Source organism: Podarcis bocagei (assembly GCF_964188305.1).
Source record: "Podarcis bocagei genome assembly, chromosome: 18".
NCBI lineage: Eukaryota > Metazoa > Chordata > Lepidosauria > Squamata > Lacertidae > Podarcis > Podarcis bocagei.
This window is the reverse complement of record NC_138144.1, coordinates 370,298-387,008: the sequence shown is the minus strand read 5'-3', so window position 1 is coordinate 387,008 and position 16,711 is coordinate 370,298. Positions and strand designations below refer to the sequence as shown.

The 16,711-nt window shown below is 52.9% G+C and overlaps 1 protein-coding gene across 2 annotated transcripts in view; it reads right to left on the bottom strand.

Moving 5' to 3' along the window:
• Positions 1–15,782, bottom strand: part of INSR (insulin receptor) — a 47,094-nt gene extending 31,312 nt beyond the window's left edge. Inside the window, exons 1-2 of one of the 2 annotated variants that reach the window (XM_081177604.1) lie at positions 15,764–15,782; positions 47–595 (exon numbers count right to left, since the gene is read on the bottom strand). In XM_081177604.1, the coding sequence (XP_081033730.1) occupies positions 47–584 (538 nt within the window). In that variant the 5' untranslated portion in view covers positions 585–595; positions 15,764–15,782. Of the gene's footprint in view, positions 1–46; positions 596–14,121; positions 14,180–15,763 lie in introns of those variants that run through there. The other variant, XM_081177603.1, reaches the window with a different exon arrangement.
• Between the last annotated feature and the right edge of the window lie 929 nt (positions 15,783–16,711).

The following is a 16,711-nucleotide window of genomic DNA, read 5'->3' as shown; positions in this document are numbered from 1 at the left end:
CCCCTCCTGCGGTTTACAGCAACCAGCATTCAGAAGCATCCCTTACCTCTCTGGCAATGCTCGTGGCTCCAGCAGCGCTCGATGAAGATGCCGTTGATCACCGTCGGGGAGCAGACGCTCTTCCCCTTGGCCTTCCCGGGGCAGATGTCCCCGCACTCCTCGTCCCGCTTGTTGGCGACGATGTAGTTGTCCTCGACGGAGTCCACGATCCGGGACCAGTCGATGGTGGAGAGGTAGCACAGCTCGGCGTTCTTCTCGATGCGCACGGCCCCCCGGGTGATGTTCATCAGGCTGGGAAGGCCCACCTCCTTCAGGTGGACCATCTCGAAGATGACCAGGGCGTAGTTGAAGAAGAGCCGCGTCCCCCGGATGACCGTCAGGTTGGGGAAGAGCGTCTGGAGGCTCTCCAGGCCGTAGACCCGGAAGAGAAGCAGGTATTCAGTGACCATGGTGAGCTTGGGGAAGCTGAGGCCCCGGAAGTTCTCCGTCTTGGCTCCGAACATGAGCAGGATCTGCAGGTGGCCCTCGATCACCGTGCAGTTCTCCAGCTGGCGGAAGTTGGAAATGTCGTTCCGGATGTTCATACTGGGGCAAACTGGAAAGAGAAGCGGGGACAAAAATGGTTAAAATAATCTGCTGGGAGAGCTTTCCAGCTGCCAAACAGACACCTCTCCTCCCAACAGGCAGCGGCAACAGCTTGTGACTCAGTGTTTGAAATTAGGAAATTGCACCTGGCTATTGGCCACTTTCTAGACAGCATCTTAAAAAGCAGAGACATCTCCTTGCCAACAAAGGTCCGTATAGTTAAAGCCATGGTTTTCCCTGTAGTGATGTATGGAAGTGAGAGCTGGACCATCAAGAAGGCTGATCGCCAAAGAATGGATGCTTTTGAATTCTGGTGCTGGAGGAGACTCTTGAGAGTCCCATGGACTGCAAGAAGATCAAACCTCTCCATTCTGAAGGAAATCAGCCCTGAGTGCTCACTGGAAGGACAGATCCTGAAGATGAGGCTCCAAGACTTTGGCCACCTCATGAGAAGAGAAGACTCCCTGGAAAAGACCCTGATGTTGGGAAAGATGGAGGGCACAAGGAGAAGGGGACAGCAGAAGACGAGATGGTGGGACAGTGTTCTCAAAGCTACCAGCATGAGGGAGGCAGTGGAAGACAGGAGGGCCTGGCGTGCTCTGGTCCAGGGGGTCACGAAGAGGCGGACACGACTAAACAACTAAACAACAACAACAATTGGCCACTTTCTGTTCTCAAAGTTCTCAACCTGGCTCAAGGTTGTCCTCTGAACTAGCCAGATGTTCAACTGAGAATTAGCCAATCATTCCATCATTTGATAAATAATACTTTAGAGCCGTCTTGCCCCAAAATGGCAACTAGACATTCCATTTTGGAGACCAAAACTGTGATTTGAAGTCCATCTGAGTTTCTAGCGCGGCTGTAACTTCAAGCCCTGCGGGTTTGCAACTGATCCGAGTTCCACTCCGAGCAGAGCCACTGAAATCAATAGGCCTACGTCAGTCAAGGGAGGAACTTAAGATGGATACAACCCACTGCCTGTGGGTTACATTAAGAGGGTCTTTGGGTTTTCTTTTCCAGCCACTCAGCCCCAAAGGGCAAACCCACAGCATGTGAAAACCCCAAACCTCTCTTTCTCCACCCTTGCCCTTTTTGGGGAGAGGGTTGCCCACCCCTTGCCTGGCCTCTATTTCACTTGGGCCAACCCAGAGGGCCACCGCTTGGGACAGGAAGGGCCGGTCTTGGGAATCTGAACCTTCCAGGCCAACTATCTGCTTCTCTCCCCCCCCCCCCAGCCCTTGGCCACGAAGACGCTCCGGTGTCATAATCTGATTTAGACATGCTAATCTGCGTTGGATAACCAGAGGGCCGGGATTAATATCCCCTCCCAGCTGCGGGATAAGCTGCCGGCGCTTAAAAGTCTTCATCTCCGAAAGCCAATTTGGCCGGCTCTGAGAGGGGATTTGAGCTAATTCGCTCCGTGGCCACTGGCCACGACAGCGACGGGCCACCCTACCAGCGTTGGGAGGGAGTGGGTTACATTTTATCCTGCTTATTACTGGATTTATAGCACGCCTTTCTTCCCAAGGGAGCCCAGGGCGGTATCCTGCTAAACTGCACTCAGAGTAGACCCGCTGAAATTCATGGGCCTGATTAGTTAGTCCGTGACCTTCCATTTCAACGGGTTGGCGTTACTCATACTCAAAGCAGATCCATTGAAACCAGCATATAGGATGAATAGGACTAGGTGATATATCAATATTGTGATACCGGTTTCATGATTCTATAATGTCAAGGATCATTATACTTGTGCGCTGCGCAGAAATCACAATGCGGAGAAAAGCGTGGAGCCATCCAGTGCCTCTCCATAAATCCATCCTTATTTCGGACACCGTGATATAATATTGGTTCTCAAACTGAATCCGTTCCGGAAGCCCGTTCCAAAACCAAAGCATTCCAAAACCATACAAAGTAATGCAACACGGATGAATCCATTCCAGACCTTTAAAAACAACCCCTAAAACAGCAACTTAACATGAATTTTGCTATCTAACGAGGCCATCAATCCATAAAATGAAAGCGATAAACAATGTGCTGCAGTCACACAATCAATTTATCAGTAGCTGAACTGGGTTCCACACAGTCACCAAAACAAAAAAAGAGACGCAAATACAAAAATGCAAAATAAACAGCAAAAACAGACAGACCTCAGCGTAAAACTCAAATCGGAAGCGTAACACTCAAAACGGAGCACTTTCGAAATAAGTTTGCAAACCGGAACACTTACTTCTGGGTTTGCAATGTTTGGGTTCCAAGTTGTTTGAGTCCCAAGGCGTTTGAGAACCAAGGGACCACTGTATATCACAACTGGTGACGACACTGAAAACCAGATATCGCCCTGCCCTATTGACAAACGCCAAGTCCGTCGATTCCAAGGGGTCTTTCTTATCTGAATATTACTATCCTTTGCTGCGTTCCTATCCTGCCCTTTTCTCTAAACGGCCGCACGTGTCCCAGAGAGAAGGAGAGCAGGGCCAGAGGTGGGGCCAGAGGTGGCCGAGGCCAGGCAACCCAATACCTGCAAAGGTCGCCCGTGCTTAACCCCGACAAATGTCACCGCAAGGCATCCAGCTAGACCACTTCCCTGCGTGTCCTTGTGTAGGCGAGCGGCAGCAGCCTAAGGCCAGGTATTTGGAAACGCCTCGCCGGAGCCCGCCTGCAAGTTCTGGGGCCAAAAGCCCAGGACACTGGATGTTGCTGCAACCTTGAGCTCATTCAGGAGCTGATCAGGCTAGAGGGACCCAGAGGGGACGAATTGGACTGCAAGGCTGGCTCCAGAGTTGCCTTCTCCCCGTGCAATTAAAACTCGAAAGCTCCTTTTACGAGTAATTGTTTAAAGCCCATTAATCGCAAATAAATTTTTTAGCTGGCAGTGCTGCTGCGGAATCTGGAACAATATGGCTGCTCAACGGCATTCTTCTGGCAAGAGGTCCAGGCCGCCTTGTAAATCGGCAGTGGAATTTTTCACCTTCCCCTCTTTTTAAAGATGCAGAAAGAAACGCGGCGTCAATCTTGCGTCTTTATAAAGGCAAGGCTGGAAAAGGGGCCCCTGGACAACGGTTTCCTCTTGAAGAAGCAAAAAAACCAGCAGAGAGACAAAGGAAGTAAAACGTTTTGCCCCAGTTTGGCATTTTAAGGATTCCTTGTGGGGCAAGGTATCGATTTAAACAGGTGGTTTGCATTTGGCGCAGAATCTGACCGGAAGCTTTCGGGAAGCCTGCAAACAGCTTTGCCTTGTTTGTGCCGCGGGGACTAACGTTCACAAGTAGACTGCCTCGGAGTCTGGAGGTTCAACTAAGAGCCACTGACGGACCCATCCTGCAGCAGATTAGACTAACTCCCCTTCCACAAGGTAGCTGGAGTTTTCTACGCCATCTCCGACAGCAGAGCCGTTGTGGCAAGCAGCCGTCACCTGCCGCGAACCTCCTCTTTTTATTAAGATCTCCGAGTCGGCGGCCCTCAGGGCTCCCAGGCCCCTCTAGCTCCTTGCAGTCTGCACTGACTGGCAGAATTGGCTCTCCAGATTTTCGGGCGTTACCTGGAGACACTGTCACCTGGGAGTGAGCTTGCGGCGTTCTGAACGCGAAGCTGAGCTGATTTAAAGAGGAACCCAGAGAGCTGCCTTGTGCTGGTTTTGGTCCATCTTACACTTCGACCCCCCCCCCTTCATGGATCACTGCCTTGCCGTGGCAAAGGGGCTTGAATAACTCAGAGAAGCTATGAACTATGCCAAGCAGGGCACCCAAGATGAACGGCCACCTCCTGAGAAGAGAAGACTCCCTGGAAAAGACCCTGATGCTGGGAAAGATGGAGGGCGCAAGGAGAAGGGGACGACGGAGGACGAGATGGTGGGACAGTGTTCTCGAAGCTACAAGCATGAGTTTGACCAAACTGCGGGAGGCAGTGGAAGACAGGAGGGCCTGGCGTGCTCTGGTCCAGGGGGTCACAAAGAGGCGGGCACAGCTAAACAACAACAACAACACGCTCCCCCCCCCCAAGCTGCTGAAACCTCATCTTTGCCTGGCTGCAAAAGGGGGCAACTGACCCTCAGGTGAGAACAGCCTTGCTGGGGGGCACCCCACGGCTGCCAACCAAATACCACCAGGGCCCCACAAACCCACAAGAGACCAGGGCCCTGCAGGACTTGACATCTTTCCGCAGGGCCTGCAAGACAGAGCTGTTCCACCAGGCCTTTGGTTAGGGCACAGCCTGACTCCCTCCTTTGGCAATCTTTACAATACTTTAGTTTATGGTTGCCATCAATTTTGATTTTAATTAATTCTTATGATGTTTTTATAATGTTGCACTATTTTAGTGTTGTTAGCTGCCCTGAGCCCGGCTTCGGCTGGGGAGGGCGGGATATAAATAAAATTTATTATTATTATTATTATTATTATTATTATTATTATTATTATTATTATTATTATTTTGGGCCAGGGTGCAGTCCGTGGATATGTCCTGACCCGCCAGCTGAAGACCCAGCCAGACTGGCCTTTTCCCGTTAAAGATGGCTCAGGTGGCAGAGCCTGAAGCTCTTGATCAAAACTCTCCTCCCTTGTACAACACCCTTCCTCCGATTCCGGCCTTCCCCTCCATGAATTTGAGGCTCCAAAGGGCCCGAGTGCAAGCCAGGACGCCCTTCCCATGTGTGGCTCCCAGCGACCGGTAGCCGGGGCCCGAACATGAGCCATCGCGGCCAGTAGGCACTTTTCGGGCGACCTCTGGCTTGCAAATCCTCCTGGCCTTTCTTGCAACGCTCCTTAGTCCAAACAACTCAAAACTTGCTTGTCTTTCCTTTAAAGCGGAGTGGGGGCAGAAAACCAAAGTACTGGGGCTTTTTTCCTCGCTGCTGTTCCTGCGCAGAAGGTTAGACTTATTTGTTAACCTTGAAAGCTACAAGCGCAAACCGTCTTGACAAACAAATCCTTGAGGGAAAATGTGCTTGCTCGAGATATTGCGCCGTTATCTGGGCCGGGGAGTTGTTCGGCCAGAGGCACGCACAGGTGCCACTCAAGGTCCCTCTCCGCTGGGCCGGCCAGGTGGCCGCTCCGGCCTCTGGAAGAACCGGCCGGCCTTGAGTTCCGGTCCTCCACCATCTCCCCATCCCCAGAGGAAAATGTTCGGGGAGATTGCAGGGCAGCAGTGAGGTCAAGTCTGCTGGACGGACGCACCTTGGTTGAGCCACGCAACCCGGTTCATTTGCTGAGTTGCAGAGTTGGAAGGGACCCCTAGGGGACATCTAGTCCAACCCCCCTGAGAAGCAGGGATCACAAGTTTCACTGCACAAACTGGGTAAGGCAGGTGTGTGCTAGAGAGCCATTTATATCCTGGAATGGATGGCATAGCTTGGTGCTACCTTTGCATGGAAGGACAGATCGTGAAGCTGAGGCTCCAAGACTTTGGCCACCTCAGGAGAAGAGAAGACTCCCTGGAAAAGACCCTGATGTTGGGAAAGATGGAGGGCACAAGGAGAAGGGGACGACGGAGGACGAGATGGTGGGACAGTGTTCTCCAAGCTACCAGCATGAGTTTGACCAAACTGCGGGAGGCGGTGGAAGACAGGAGGGCCTGGCGTGCTCTGGTCCAGGTGGTCACCAAGAGGCGGACACCACTAAACGACTCAACAACAACACCTTTGCATGTGCAACACCTTCCAGTGCGGCTGGGAGACAAACCCTAGGGAGCTGTTCCAACGCTGAGCGAGGCGGACAGACTCCCTCACCCCCAGCCTGAGCAGAATCGGAACCTTCTCGGCACACACACCCCAAATCTAAATTTTAAAGCAAAGCACAAGTCCCAGAAACACACAATGCAAAAACAACAAAGATGTTGCTTGCCAGCAAGCCGTTTGGGGTGGGGGGGCGAGAGAGCATCTTACATAAGCTCCGAAGGTAGCGTACCCTTGAGGCACCGAAAGAGCGAGGGCAATTCTGGAACGCAGCAAGAGCGTGTTTGTAGTAAACAATCTGGATAACAAACCTTTAATGACTCACGAGGGGCGGCCTCTGCACTTCGCATTTGAAGCAGCACCGTGCCATTTTGATTTGTCACGGCTTCCCCCCACCCACCCACCCACCGCCAAAAAATCCTGTAGTCTGTGCCATCTGAGTTGTCAAGAGACCCTCTCACAATTCTCAGCCGTTCAACTCTGGAACTCGCCACCGCAGGAGGAATGCGACAGTCGGCAAGCTCTTTGAAAGAGGGTTGGGCAAATTCAGAGAGCGGTAGCAGGAAATAATAATAATAATAATAATAATAATAATAATAATAATAATAATAATAATAATAATTTTTTATTTATACCCCGCCCTCCCCAGCCAAATCCGGGCTCAGGGCAGCTAACAACCAATAATAAAAACAAGTTGATTAAAATACAATTTAAAAGATTAAGATACAACATTAAAACAATTAGAGAGCAATCTCTTCATAGGAGGAGAAAGGAAAAAGAAAGAGGGGGAGGGAATCAAACTGATTCTGAGCCAAAGGCCAGGCGGAACAACTCTGTCTTGCAGGCCCTGCGGCAAGAAATCAGATCCTGCAGGGCCCTGGTTTCATGAGACAGAGCGTTCCACCAGCCCGGAGCCAGTGTTGAGAAGGCCCTGGGCTCTGGTAGAAGCTAATCTAACTTCCTTAGGGCCCGGGACCTCTAGGGTGTTGCTATTCATGGACCTTGAGGCTCTCCGTGGGGCAGACCGGGAGAGGCGGTCCCGTAGGTCCGAGGGTCCGAGGCTGTGAAGGGCTTTAAAAGTCAAAAGCAGCACCTTAAACCTGACCCTGTACTCCACCGGGAGCCAGTGCTTCCAAACAGCACTTGCTGGAAAGGGCAGGAGGGGAGAGAGGACTCATGGGCTCAAGGTGCATGTTTCGCACACGCATCTCTGTGAGAACGGGACGATGAGCAAGAAGAGCGTCAGCCTGACCCAGAAAGATCTTCTTATGTTCTTTCGTGTGCCTTTAAAGAGCCAGCCCCTCTTCCCCCCACAGGGAACTTTAACTCTGCAATGAGGGGAACACAGGCCTCCTAAGAACTACCGGCGCCCGCAACAAACTACAGTTCCCAGGATTCTCCCAGCATGAAACAGCCACAGCAGGCGCCGCGACTCTCCAGCCGCCTGCCTTCACCCCTCTTGCCTTGCCTCCCGACGCGGGCGGGTGCCAAGCGACTAAGGATGGGGCCTGGCAAGAACGGAAGAGGAGACTGAGGAGACTCGATACTGCGAACGCCAAGAGGTTCAGCGGCGCCAGGGGCTGGCCAGCCCTCTACATGAAAGAAACTGGCACAATCTTTTTGGCAGAAAGATACTCCTCTGCTTGCCTAGTTATAGTTCGCCGGGAATGATGCTGGGCACGGGGCCCCAGTATCTGAGGTTATTCCCAGGGGGTGGGGTGGGGAGGAGAGGGAGGCACCCACACCCTTGGGTTCCTTCCCCCCGTTAAATCAGCTTTTCTCAACCTGGTTACCCAACAGGGGTTGATGGTAGTAGCAGTCCAGTGCAGGTTGGTGAAAATTGCATTAAATATTTGGGGGAAGCAGGCTGTCTAAAATATAAAAGAATATGATTCTTAACAGTTGTGAAATGCAAGCTGCGATTTCTCTAAATCTGCTGCACACAGGACAGATCCGACTAATGCTTTTCTTTCTTTCTTTCTTTCTCTCTCTCTCTCTCTCTCTCTCTCTCTCTTTACAAGAGTTCTCCGAAGGGCCTTAAAAAACAGAAACCAAACAAAACAAACTCAGTGGGAAAGTTTTACTGAATTGTACCCAGGTCTCCGTTTAAAGCCTCCACTTTTATAGTATTGTTCATGAGGCAGCGAAGGGCGTGTGGCTCTTTCCACACTAGGTTGGTTTGAACTGGGAGTCGGCGCCTCTTGCAGAGCAGTCGTGTGGGGGGGGGGCTCTGGGTAGCCTTTGCCAGCTTGGTGCCCCCTCCTCCAGAGGTTTTGGACTAAAAAACCCAGGGGTCGAGGGGGGGAATATTGCACTCCAGAGCATCTGGGGGGCACCACGTTGCCAAAGCCTGCTGTGGAGGGTGAGCGCACGGCTTTGGCAAGGGCCTGAGGTTGCGTAACAAGCCTTTCTTCGCATCGCTGCCGTTTCAGGAGCCCAGGAAAGGGGCCTTGGGCAGCCAGACCACTGAACCCAGTGCTGGCAGCACTGACTGGCAGCAAGGGTTCCCTGCGGGTTCAGGCAGGCGGGAATCCCGGCCCTATGCAGAGGGAATGAACCCGGGAGCTGCTAGGCATACAAAGCCCTGCTCCTTCTCTTAAATGCCAAGCAGGTTGCTAGTCCTCATCATCCCAATCGAGGGCTGATTGAAATAAGGATGGAAGAAACTACCGATATTCTAGCAAGCTCCATATTGCCCACACTGACGCGGCAGCAGAGACACCACCGAGAACAGAACCTGCAAGAGGGCCGGCCTACCCTTGTTCATCGTCGCTTTCTATTATTTCCATTTCTGCTCAATGTTTCAGGGCAGCACTTTCAAAACAAGGACACACGCCCTGCCATTCTGCACGGGCTGGCAGCCTGCTGCGCGGGAGGGAAGTCTGGCAGAAGAGCAGCCTCAAAAAACGTCTGTTGGCGCACCCCCAAGCCCCAGAACGCCGCTCCGTGTTTTGCATGGAATAACGCTTGCACAAATGTGGCCGCTTCGACGCCCGCTTTTATATATAGCCAAAGGACGGATATATAGACAGGAGGGGCACAATTATACCCCTCTGTGTTCCAAATGCCACAGTCCAGAGAAGCCGTTTGGGGGACTGGTTCGGGACCCATTTGAGAAACGCTTGTGGGGAGGCCTGGAAGGCGGCGCGACCCACACCGCCTCTGCTTAAGCGTGGAGAAAACAGCCGGGTTCCTCGTTATCCCCCGGTTAAGCATTGCAACGCGCGATGTCAAACTTTAACTCGGATGCACGTAAACACGGCCGGCAGCTGGGTCAGAAGTCACTTGCTCGCGAGTAACCTCACTGCGTACGGACTCGCAGCGGACGGGGGAAACTCAAGGAACCGTCTCCCCTCGTCTCTCATGCTCAAAACCTGTTGTGATGTTGCTCAGCGCCGGGAGGGGAATGTTCCCCACTGAAAAGCAGCTGCTGCCAGCCCGTGTAGCCTGTATCAAGCTGGATGGATGAATGTGGCGCAAGGCAGCTTTCACAAGTCTGAGCTCCTTGCATTCTGGCCATGTAGTAAAAGCCGGGGGGGAACCAAAACTTCTTTTTCCTCTCTCTGCAAAGCCTCACGTAAGGAACCAACTTTTGGGATCTCAAAACCACGGGGCTTCCCTACACAAAAAACAACAACCCGTATCCGGGGTAAGAAAAAACCCCAACACCAACAACTAAAACAATCCTTAGTCCCGTCCAGAAGAAAAAGAGTTTTGTTTTCCAGCGCTTTCAAGGAACGCATTTCAGAAAATGGCTTAGGTCACGTCCGAGGTTGCCAAATGCATTTCTCAGATCGACCGCCTCGTTTTTTTTTCTAACACACTGGGGAAAAAACCAAAGAATGTACAACTGGGGGGAAAAAGAGAGGGAAGGGGAAGAACGAAAACTGTGCAGAGTATAACGGCCACCTCCAGTTATTGCAGGGTGCTTGTTTGGCACTGCAATGCCGAACTGCTTCCAAACTGACTGTGTTTATTTACTTACAAAATTATTATTATTTTTATCCCATCTGTCCCCATAAGGTTCCAGGGAGGGGTTACTACAAAACTATGAAACCAGACCCAAATAAGGTTCCAGTGGTCTGTCTGTCTTTCTTTCTTTCTCTCTCTCTCTCTCTCTCTCTCTCTCTCTCTCTCTCTCTTTCTCTCTCTCTTTCACCCATTCCAAATGGTAGAGGGCTGTATTAAATTCGCATCTCCCCCCAAAAATAATTCCACCTTCCCAGGAGATGCAAGGCAAGCGACGTCTTTTCCTGAAAGTGATGCCCATCTCTGGGTTTCACATGGGCAGAACCAGTCTGGCCTGAGAAGCCGAACTAGAAGTCAAAATGGGAAAGGCCAATCCCAGCAAACTGTGGGAGGGATGGGGGGGCAGAGAGGGCACATGCCCCGGAGTTTTACGGGCTGCACAAGCAGGCCGCTTCAGCTGGGAGCCGGACTGTGTGCTCACACAAGCACAATACTAGATTAAGAGGGGATTTGGCCACCTCTGGAGGAGAACCCCTTTCCTCCTCCTCCTGCTTCTCTGGAAACGAGAGGCAGAGAGAGAGCGCCTGGCGGGGAGGAAGGCCGACGAGGAACGGAATATAAAAGAGCGTGTTTCGCAGAAGCAAACAGAACGGCTGCTTCGTGTTTTGATTGGGGATAATGGCAGCTGCTTGCATCAAGCACAGAGAGAGAGACGGCCCCCGCCAAACAGAACGATCCCTGCTAATACGCGAGAGACCGTCCCTACGCAAAGCAAGGAACTTTGGCCTGGAAACGGGAGAGCTCTGATAAGCCAGCTTCCAGGTGATTCATCTCGTCAACAGGTGTCTTTCTTCCTGTTGTTATTAAGCCACTGCTCCAAATAAAAGCCCCCCATTGCCGGCAACGCTCTTTCAGGCCCGGTTCTAGGAACCCGACATCGCCAGGGTCTCCGTGACCAAAATACATCCCAAAACGCAAGTGATGCAACTGCCCAGGAGCCACGAGGCACAGAGGGAGGACAGACTGGCCCCACACAGCCCCAAATAACAGCCTGCCCAACCTGTACGTCAGCACAGACCCACACCAGCGCTGCTCCCCACGGACTGCCTCTAATATATCTATATATTCTCTCCTAGACAATGAAACCCTCGCAGACGCGGGTATCTTCCAGCTTAACAGGGAGCTCCTTCCCCCGAAATCTGGGAGCTACAGAGGGAACTGCCTTGCGCAGAGCCAGGGCCGCTGACTCCATCTAGCTCAATACTGCCCGCACTGGCTGGCAGCAGCTCTCTCCAGGATTTCTGCCAGATATTTTTCCTGAAATTATAATGATTGTTGCCAGGTGCTGAACCAATCAGCTCCGACATGGGGCCTCGCCGTGGCAGAAGGGGGATGTGCCCTGCAGGACCCCCCAACTCTTAGCGAAGCAAGGAGCACTGGGCCAGCCCCTCTCCTCCATTTCCTTCTCCCAGCTGCTCTGCCCCGAGAGACGGTCCTTTCCTTACAAACAAGCCAAGGTTCAAGTCCTCATGGGTCTGAACGAAGCGCCGGTTTCAGCAGGAAGCTGCCTTGGGGGCAGAATCGCCTCCCTCCTGCAAGCGGCTGGCCGAGGGGGTCCATCTATCTCAGCAATGTCTCCTGCACTGACCGACAGCAGCTGCCCAGGAGATGCCACCTGGAACAGAACCATGGCATGCCAACCGGGCCACGGAATCCAGTGTGGCACTTAATTACTGTTATGGATGGTCAGGATGCGCGGAGAAGGAGGCCTCCGGGAAGATAAGCGCGATCTGTTTATTATCTCATGCCTGTTTTTGTGCTCGCCGCCTCTTCCGTCTTGTTACGCTTTTAGTGTAACACAGCTTTTCCTTGTGATGTTTTCGCCTTTATTCGCTTGTCTCCACGTCCCGCGTGACGCCTTAAGAAGAGACGCAAGCGGGAACCATCTTCCCTCTGACATTCAGAGGCATCAGCCAACGATCTTACACTTTCAGAGCATGCCAACGACTTTTCAAGCTCCCCTCGCCTCCATCCTTATTCCGGACATCGTGATCTATCGGTCTGCCGCGATGTTTAACTGGTGACAGATCACAGATATCGCCCTGCCCTATTAGCGGCTTATGAAGCCTAAACTATGTTTTATGTTATTTTATTTTGGCTGAATGGCTTCCCATCATCTCGTACAAGTGCTTCAATACTTTTGGATGATAAGTGGCGTACGGATGCTGTTGATAACTAACTAAAGGAAACTTGCTTTGTGAAGCATATAAAATTTTCTAGGCACATAACAAGTCTTGTGTCCAAATGCAGAAGAGAATAATTCTAGAGATCTGCTCTCCATTCCTATTATTATTATTATTATTTCTACTCTTATCAGTTTCGTTAAAGCTTATTAATCAACGCCCTCCAGGCAAGTACAAAAGTCATAACTACCGCAAGAAGAGAGGGCATAATCCCAGACGGCTCCTTTCCAGTCACCTGGAACTGTTATGATTAATTCTAATTCTGCTAGTTACGGGTGATGCAAGCCCACACACGCTGACCCCGAAGCAAGCCCCACTGAACCAGTGGATTCTGAGTAGACCACACTTCCAGGCTGCTACTACCAATTCTAATTATGCAGATACTAGAATAACGCCCACCACTGTTACTGCTAGCGTGCCGCCGTAATACTGTTTATATCAATAAAACAAACTCTCGACAAGTCAAAAACACGAATCATGGCCACTCCTCTTATGGGGGAAGAGAAGAGCATCAGCCCAGAGGTCTCTCCTCTTCACGTGCCTTCTACTATCATAATTGAGGCTACTCCCGGTAATACTACCAGTAGTAAATGGAGCAATCAGCCCAGCGGTCTCTTCTCTAGACACACCCTGTCATTAGGATTTAAATCTTCTGCTACTACTATTCGCGATACCGAAAAATCACCCCAGAGGACTTCCCTGAACACAATCCCTTCGGTTGTGATTTCAAGCTCCTACTCTTTTTTGTTAGTTAATTGATTTCTGCACCACAACGTCTCAGAGGAGCAGCAGCCACAGCAGCAGCGGAGAAGTTAAACAGAGCATTGCAAGGACACATAGTTACGTATAAAAACATTGCATTAATACAAAGTTACGATAGAATAAGTAAAAAGAGGAGCTTCTGGAAACTGAGGAAGTCAGCTTAGTCTTTTGCTCTAGAATTGCCCAAGGTGGGATCCAGCTCTTCCTTCACCCTCCTCTGTCCTCTCCTCCTGTTCCACACCAGAAGCCTTCTTCCCTGAATGTCACGATGAATGACATTTCCACAACCGCTCCCCAGTTGCAGCACCCCAAGATCTGGGACAGGGGCCCGCCAAGGCGACCCCGGTCTCCTAAACTGGCAGTGCTTCCATTAATAAATGCAACCGAGTCTCCTCTCACCATTCCAATTCTCGTCGGCTACAACCCTATCGCTGGCGCCGCCCCGAATATTGCAACTGCCCTCAAAATCCCCCCTATGTAAACCTGGCACCCTAAACCTGGCACCTGAGGCCTCCCTTGAAAGCACCCCCTTCCATTGCAACTTGTGCCAGAACGCAACTCTTGACTGTTTTAAGTCTTCCACTCCTGCCAAGCGCATGGCAGACACACAGATGGGCACCACCAACAACAGCACCCCAGTCTTGAACGGTTACCCCCTTTCAAGGAAAGTTTTAAGTCTAGTTGAGCTGGCAGAGAGAGGTAGGGCTGTGGGTCCGAGCCCCACGATGGGCAAAACCTTGCAAGGGGTCGGGCCAAGTGACATTTGGCGTCCATCAAAACTCTGCAAATTCTCGCATTCTACTAAACGCATTGCAAACACTCCTGAGCGCAACTCCAAGCCGTCCAAAATCACTCCGGCCCCCAATACAACCCCCAGCATCCCGGTTAACGTACTGCAGTCGCCCCAGATGCCTCCCCACCAGGCAGAACTCCCCATAACTACTGGGGGGCACCCCAGAGGCCTCCTCCCCTCCCCACGCGCCCTCCAGCAAGTGTGGCCAGATGTTGGGAGCCCCACCCCCCGAGGCCTCCAATCCGCTGCCAGGCAGCTGGGCTTGGCGTCTGCAGCCCAGTTGGGGCCCCTTGAGGTCCGCTATGGGGCAGAGGCACAAAGAGGGGCCACGGCCAGGAAGCAAGGTTTTGAGTTCCCCCATTGGGGGGCTGAGCTGCAAAAGCCAAGGCCGGTTTTCTCCTGACACCTGCAGTGAAGGGCCCACCCCACAACTCACTGACCCTTCTGGCTGTTACCCCCCCCATCCACCCCCCACCTCAGGAGCCCCTCGATTCCCTCTCCCTCCTGTCCATTCACCCCCTATTCCTGCCCCCCTATTCTCCCTCTACCCCATTCACCCCCCACTCCACCTCAGGAGCCCTTTGATTCTTTCCCCCCACCTGTCTGTGCACCCCCTATTCCCTCCCCATATCCCTCCTCTCTCTCTCCCCTTCTGCACCCCCCATCTCAGGAGCCCCTCGCTTTTCTCCCTCCCTCCCTGTCCACCCCCACATCCCCCCCACCTGAGGAGCCCTACGATTACTGTTTCCCCCCATACCCCCCACTCGCCTTTCTGCATCCCCCAATGCCCCCCACTCCCTATTTCTTCCCTTCACCCCCCCACCCCATATCCTACCCCACTCGCACCCTCTTGTCCTACTCCCCCTACGTCTCAGCCTCCGATCCCCCACCCCTTCGCCCCCCATATCCCTCCTCTCGCTCTCCCCTTCTGCACCCCCCCCACCTCAGGAGCCCCTCGATTTTCTCCCTCCCTCCCGTCCCTTACCCCCTATTCCCCCATATACCCCCCCACCAGACAGTGGCGTAGCGTGGGTTGTCAGCACCCGGGGCAAGGCAAGTTATTTGCGCCCCTAACCCGTGGATTTGCGCCCCCTAACCCTAACCCCCAGATGTTGCGCCCGGCCCCCCTGCACCCCCCACGCTACCAGAGGAGTCCTACCATTCCCCCCACCCCATATCCCTCTCACTCGCCTTTCTGCACCCCCACCCCTCATATCCCCCACCTCCTATTCCCCACCCCTTCGCCCCCCATATCCTCCCTCTCTCTCCCCTTCTGCACCCCCCCCACCTCAGGAGCCCCTCGGTTTTCTCCCTCCCTCCCTCACCCCCTATTGCCCCATATACCCCCCCAACCAGAGGAGTCCTACGATTACCATTACCCCCCCCCACCTATATCCCCCCCTCACTGGCCTTTCTGCACCCCCTGTCCTGCTCCCCCCACCCCATGTCCCCCCTCCTCTTCTCCACCCCCCACCTCTGGAGCCCCTCGATTTCATCCCTCCTTTCCCGTCTGTTACCCCCTCCTCTCCACCCGCCGTTGCCCCCCATCTCCCCCCACCTGAGAAGTCCTTCGATTACCGTTACCCCCCCACCCCCCCATATCCCCCCCTCACTGGCCTTTCTGCACCCCCTGTCCTGCTCCCCCCACCCCTTCGCCCCCCATATTCCCCCCTTCTGCACCCCCCACCTCTGGAGCCCCTCCCTCCCTCCCGTCCCTCGCCCCCCATCTCCCCCCCCACTCACTCTCGGCTCGGCCCCCCCCGGCCCCGGCCAGGAGGGCGAGGGCGAGCCAGGCCAGGAGCCGCCCGCCGGGCAGAGGCATGATGGATGGCGGGGGGCCCGGGCCCGACCACGGCGGCGAGGACGGCGGCGAGGACGGCGAAGACGACGAGGCCTCCCTGCTCCTTCGCGGGCGACGCCGCGGCTGCTGCTGCTCCCGAGGTAAAGAGAGGCCTCCTCCGCCTCCGCCTCCTCCTCCTTCTCGTCCAGGCCCCGAGCTCGACGCCCAGGCCGCGCAAGAAGCCGCCGCCTCCCCGGGGGAGGGAGGGAGCGAGCGAGAGAGAGAGGGAGGCCCCGAGGCGCCTCCTCACGAGGAGACCCGCCAGGCGAGGAGCCCGAGGGACGCCCCCCCCCAGCTCCACTAGGATTACTACTACTATTATTATTAGTATTATTATTATTCTTGTTGCTATTTAGTCAGCTCCCAGGCCGACCGCCCCGCCTCCCCCCCCCCCACACACAAACAAGGTCTTTCGTTATTATTATTATTATTGCTGGGGTTATGCTCACTAACGTCCTCCTGGGGGGGCTATTATTATTATTATTATTATTATTATTATTATTATTATTATTATTATTATTATTATTTAGTCCGCTCCTAGGCCGAACTCCTCCCCCCCCCCCATTAAAAAAGGTCTTTCGTTATTAGTATTGTTGCGGTTGCTGTTATCACTAACGTCCCCCTGGGGGGCTAGTATTAGTACTGCTATTATTATTACTAACGCCCCAGGTGGCTATTAGTATTATTATTGCTGTTATTATTTTTATTGCTAACACCCCAGCTGGCTGCTGTTGTTGTTGTTGTTATTATTATTATTATTATTATTATTATTATTATTATTATTATTGCTGTTATTATTATTGCTAACACCCCAGCTGGCTATTATTATTGCTATTATTATTACTAACACC